Source organism: Hemiscyllium ocellatum, chromosome 28, assembly GCF_020745735.1.
Source record: "Hemiscyllium ocellatum isolate sHemOce1 chromosome 28, sHemOce1.pat.X.cur, whole genome shotgun sequence".
Taxonomy (NCBI): Eukaryota; Metazoa; Chordata; class Chondrichthyes; order Orectolobiformes; family Hemiscylliidae; genus Hemiscyllium; species Hemiscyllium ocellatum.
The window spans coordinates 21,567,048-21,573,047 of NC_083428.1; the positions used below are offsets into that span (position 1 = coordinate 21,567,048).

The window sequence follows — 6,000 nt, forward strand, 5'->3', positions numbered from 1 at the left end:
AGCTCTGACTCAGAGTGCTTCTCACGAGTCACAACTGGCAGCAACTGATAAGCAATTAACCAAAGCCTTTCTGGGTGACATCCGTGTTCAATGTTCATTAAAGTTGCTTATTTCTCAGTAATATAAGAGTTCATCATTCTTTTAACTTGCTATTTATGTTAAGTTATGTCTTGCACAGATGTGCAATATACCCTTAAGGGACATCCTCTTGAAGTCATCACTTATCATGGCATGTGACCTAATTATATAAACTTCTCATCGTCCATCTTACTAAGCTCTGTCCTCTTGCAACATGACATGCTAAGCAGAGTGTGCTACAGCACATCTGAAATGCATAGTCTGAGTCTGTGATTGCAGTGTGCATATATAGATACCAGGTGATATAGATTCTTCAATGCTATGTGACCCCATCTCAACCTTACATTATGATACCTAATTTAAGTATCATAAAGTGATGGCATTAGATTATCAATTTCTGCCACCACATCATGTCACTTAAAGAAATTGGTAGGATAAAATTAGAAAATCTTGAATCGCACATTGTTCAGTTCCACAGCGTCTTGACTATGACAATTGGCGTGAGCAGAATTTTTTGGGCTGGTGGGATATTGCACCACTCATTGAGGTGGTGAACATATTCCTTCTTTCACCTGATAGTTGCTCTGCTGTTGTTTAATAAACTGTGGGATATTAGTTGGCTGAAGAGGGGCTCTCTGGGGGGAAGGTCCTGCCTCAAAGCTCAGTGACCCCGAGTCCCACTGAACAATATGTTGTGATTCTGTATTGGGCACAGACAGGACTTTTCTTGATAGGGTGGGCAAAAGAGACTCCAAGGATTGAAAGAGGAACCAGATTGTAAGAACCACTGTGGTGTTGTATCAATAGGTTGGAAAAGAGTGGGGAGTCAGGGCGCAGCAGGGTGTGGGGAATTGTTACTGTAATCTGAACAGAGGCCCATTAGGCTAACCATCTCAAAAGATATGCTAAAATCATATGTTCTGAGAAAGGGTCATTGGACCTGAAATGTTAACTCTGATTCCTCTCCACAAATGCAGCGAGACCCGCTGAGCTTTTTCAGCAATTTCTGCTTTTGTTTCTGCATCCGTAGTTCTTTCAGTTTTTATGATAAAATCATAACTGTGCTTTTTAAATTCTAATGGTTGCTAAGCAATTTTATATCTTGCAGTGTTGTCATTTCTATATAATCAAAATCGAAATTACATCAGTTTAATTTTGACCCATCAAGCTGCTCTTTAGTTTTACTGTATATGTTCCAAGTATATGAGAAAATGTCAAATGTAAAAAGTATCCATTTGCGTCTGCATTATACAGCAAGTTACTCCTTATTTTCATTCTTTCTCTATTCAGCTGCAACAATGGTGGAAACTGGAAAAGACAAGAAGAATCCAGATGAGTTTGCAGAAGCACTGGACTCAATCCTTGGTGATTTTGCGTTTCCAGATGAATTTGTTTTTGATGTGTGGGGAGCAATTGGAGATGCCAAGAATGGCCGAATATAGCATAATTACTTCTTTATGTGTGAAATACATCCAACTGTGCTATAGTTTAAAATCTTGACTTCTCATTATTTTTCAGAAGTGAGTTTAATAAAACTAGCTTAATACAATTGAATATCTACACTATTAATACTATACTTACATAATTGAAAGTAAGTGTGCTGTTAGTAAGACACTAATATACATTAAGAAAAGATTGAGTAACAATAAATATTTGATAAATAAGATTAAAAAACAAGACACCATATGATTTTGGAATGTAGTGAGATTTATTAGAAACAAGTTTCAGAACTAACAAAATGAAATGTTGGGATGCTCCAGTCAACTTTAAATCATTATTGTTCAATAAATGTAATGATTAAATGGACACAAGTCAGAACAGTACTTTTCAGTTAATTCATCGATTGAGAAATACTTCTTAGACGGAGCATAAATATGGACAGTATCACATGAGCTCTACCTCACATTTAGTTTGTTAAAGTCAATAGATTTGAATATTGGAGAGGGTATATGACTGCCAACTGATACAATAACTGCATAATGCCCAACATGAAGTTCAAACATATTTAATCTTTCTTTAATATCATTTTCTAGGACACAATATCAGTTCCTGCATAATATGGAAATATTTTATACTCTTTAGATTTCAAAACTCAGGCTGATGTAAAGAATGGCATCAATTATTTTGATTGTGTAGAATAGGAAGTTGCTAAAAGTTATAGACTAATTTCATTTAACATGGTGATACCATGTTACTGACGTGAAAGACTCCACAAGAATCCTGTCCTTTTGAAATCAATAGTAAACCCACTGAAATCTTATTGGCAAAGATTAGCTAGAGTTAACCATTTATCACTCTCAGACTCCTGATTACTATGCTTTAGTGAAAGGACAATATTCTTGCTACCGTTCTTCAAAAATTGAGCAGGCAATTTGAATAAAAATTTCCTAAGTTGTTAACAAAAGCTAATGGAACAATACAATTTCCATTAACATTTGCCCAATAAAGTCTGCATTGATAGGCTGTGTATAGTATCAATGTTGGTATGACTAGTTTTGATGCTAATAGCCGAGGCATTATCTATTAACCTATGGTACCTCCTCCAAAAGTTTTCAGCATCACATATACCAGTCTTCAGTCAATTCAAGTCACTCTGTGTGATATCCAGAGATGGTTGGAGGCACTGTAATGCAAAAGCAATTAGCCTTTGGCAATTGTATTGAAGACTTTGTGCTCCAGACACTCCTAGTCCAGTGTTCCAGTAAAACAACAACACTGGCATATACTTGATAATATCAAGATTTGTCCAGGTATGTCCTGCACACAAAATGCAGGACAAATCCAATCCTGTGAGTCTACTGTATAATGATGGAAAGTATCATCGTTAGTGCAGAAGCAGCACCTGCTCTGCAATACTAAGCTCACTTTTGCCTAGCTTTGGTTCTGCCAAGGCCATTCAGTTCCTGACATCATTACACTATTACAGCCTTGGTTCAAACATCGATAAAAGAGCTGAAGTGAGAGTGACAGCTATGTTTAACTGAGCATGATATGAAGGAGTCGTAAAAAAAACCTGGAGTCAAAGGGAATCAGGAGAAAAACTCTCTGCTGGTCAGGGTCTTAGCTGGCACATAGGAAGATGGTTGTAGTTGTTGGTGATGAATCATCTCAGTTCTAGGATGTCTCCACAGGAATTCCTCAGGGTAGTGTCCTAGGTCCAATCATCTTCAACTACGTTACTAATGATCTTCCCTCAATCATAAGGTCAGAAGTGGAGATGTTCGCTGATGATTGCGCAATGTTCAGCACTTTCATGACTCCCCAGATACTGAAGCAGTCCATGTCCAATTGCAACAAGATCCGGACAATATCCAGGCTTGGATTGACAAGTGGAAACTAACATACAAATACCAAGCAATGACCATCTCCAATAAGAGACAATCTAACCAACTCCCCTTGACATTCAATGATATTGACATCACTGAATCCCCCACTATCAACATCCTGGGGGTTACCATTGACCAGGAACTGAACTAGTCTCACCATAATGGCTACAAGAACAGGTCAAAGACTAGGAATACTTCTCCAAGTAACTCACTTCCTGACTTCCCAAAAAAACTTGCCCAATATCTACAAGGCACAAGTCAAGAGTTTGAAGGAAAACTGCCCATTTGCTTGGATGAATGCAGTTCCACTGACACTCAAGAGACTTGATACCATCTAGGACAAAGCAGTCCACTCAATTGGTACCACAAATATCCATTCCCTCCACCATTGATACTCCGTAGTGGCAGTGTATATTATCTACAAGATGCACCGCAGAAATTTGCCAAAGATCCTTAGACAGTACCTTCCAAACACACCACCACCTGCAAATTCATATCCAAGCCACTCACCATATTGACTTGGAACCATATCAAAGAACAAAAACAGCCCAGTAACTAGCACAGGAGCAGTGATACAGCACTTAAGAACACATCATGTCTGTGCTGGTTCCCTGAAGTAACATTTCAATTAGGTCCAATCCCCTGCTTTTTCCCATTGTCCTGCAAATGTTTCTATTCAAAGGCTTCTAATTCCCTTTTGAATGCCATGCTTGAATTAGTTAGTGCCATTGTCTCAGGCAATACATTCTTTTTCTTCTCTTAGCAGCTCTGGTTGATTTGCTAATTGTCTTTAAACCTGTGTCCTGTGGTTACCAACTCTCATTCAGATGGAAACAGTTTCTCCTTACTCTGTCTATCAAAACCTTAGTTTATGTTTGTTGACACAGGACAGGAATGTCCCAGGATGGGCTTGGGGACTGTGCTGTTAACAGTGGGGAAGCATTCCAGAGGAGAGCATCATCTAAGGACTTCCCCTTCTGATCACAGGAGTGAATGAAGATTGGATGAGGGCTCCCCTCCACTACCCATGGTCAATTAGTCTGCTCGCATTCACTGCAGTTCCTCTTACATGAATGATGGCAAGCCTCTTGAAGTTGGACTCCAAAACATGTCTTGAAGAAGAAAGATAAGAAAATAATGAGGGACTTGGATAGGATGAATAGCCAAGATTAGATTAGATTAGATTAGACTTACAGTGTGGAAACAGGCCCTTCGGCCCAACAAGTCCACACCGACCCGCCGAAGCGCAACCCACCCATACCCCTACATTTACCCCTTACCTAACACTACGGGCAATTTAGCTTGGCCAATTCACCTGACCCGCACATCTTTGTGACTGTGGGAGGAAACCGGAGCACCCGGAGGAAACCCACGCAGACACGGGGAGAATGTGCAAACTCCACACAGTCAGTCGCCTGAGTCGGGAATTGAACCCGGGTCTCCAGGCGCTGTGAGGCAGCAGTGCTAACCACTGTGCCACCGTGCTTCTCTCCAGGCTTGGCAGTCCAAAACTAGAAGGCAAAACTTTAAGGAGATAGGGGAAAGATTTAAAAGGGACTTGAGGGGCAACTTTTTCATGCAGAGGGTGGTGTGTGCATGGAACGAGCTGCCAGAGGAGGTGGTGGGGGGTCGGTTAGATTAGAACACTTAAAAGGCATCTGGATGGGTACATGAATAGGAAGAGTTTCGAGGGATTTGGGCCAAATGCTGGACAATGGGACTAGGTTAATTTAGGATATCTAGTCGGCAAGATCATGTTGGACTGAAGGTCTGTTTCCATGCTGTGCAACTCTCCTAACATTATGTGAGTGTTGTTGGAAAGGTCAGCATTTGTTGCCTATTCTTAATTGCACATGAGAAGGAGGTGCTGAGCTGTCTTTTTGAACTGACACTCCATAACTCTATACTCTACAGCTCTATAAAAGGAACCAGAGGAAATATAGAGCTTTTGCATGGAGCTGATGTTGACCACCATATTATATTCATATTCAGCTTTGTTTTTGTGGTGTTTTTCAGTTTAGATTTAAGCGTTTAAATTGTGTTTGTGAATATTTTCAAGCAAAACGTTAATTTATGGCATCACAGATAAGGTTGTCAGCTTCAAAAAACATGACGGTCTCCAAATTGTCAGAACAAAAGAGGATGTGATTTTAGAATTGCAACTTTGGATGAGATTTACACAGCTTGGGTTCATCTAGAAAATGGGGAGAAAGTGAGGTCTGCAGATGCTGGAGATCAGAGCTGAAAATGTGTTGCTGGAAAAGCGCAGCAGGTCAGGCAGCATCCAAGGAACAGGAGAATCGACATTTCGGGCATGAGCCCTTCTTCAGGAATGAGGAAAGTGTGTCCAGCAGGCTAAAGTAAAAGGTAGGGAGGAGGGACTTGGGGGAGGGGCGTTGGAAGTGCAATAGGTGGAAGGAGGTTAAGGTGAGGGTGATAGGCCGGAGTGGGGGTGGGGGCGGAGAGGTCAGGAAGGAGATTGCAGGTTAGGAGGGCGGTGCTGAGTTGAGGGAACCGACTGAGACAAGGTGGGGGGGAGGGGAAATGAGGAAACTGGAGAAATCTGAGTTCATCCCTTGTGGTTCATTCCCCCACC

The 6,000-nt window shown here is 40.8% G+C and overlaps 1 protein-coding gene across 3 annotated transcripts in view; it reads left to right on the forward strand.

The window, feature by feature from the left end:
• LOC132828874 (PDZ domain-containing protein GIPC3-like) overlaps nt 1-1,681 on the forward strand; it is a 205,547-nt gene extending 203,866 nt beyond the window's left edge. For all 3 annotated transcript variants that reach the window (XM_060846051.1, XM_060846053.1, XM_060846052.1), the window contains one exon: nt 1,369-1,681. In XM_060846051.1, coding sequence (XP_060702034.1) covers nt 1,369-1,520 — 152 coding nt within the window. In that variant the 3' untranslated portion in view covers nt 1,521-1,681. The remainder of the gene's footprint in view (nt 1-1,368) is intronic.
• The last annotated feature ends 4,319 nt before the right edge of the window (nt 1,682-6,000 follow it).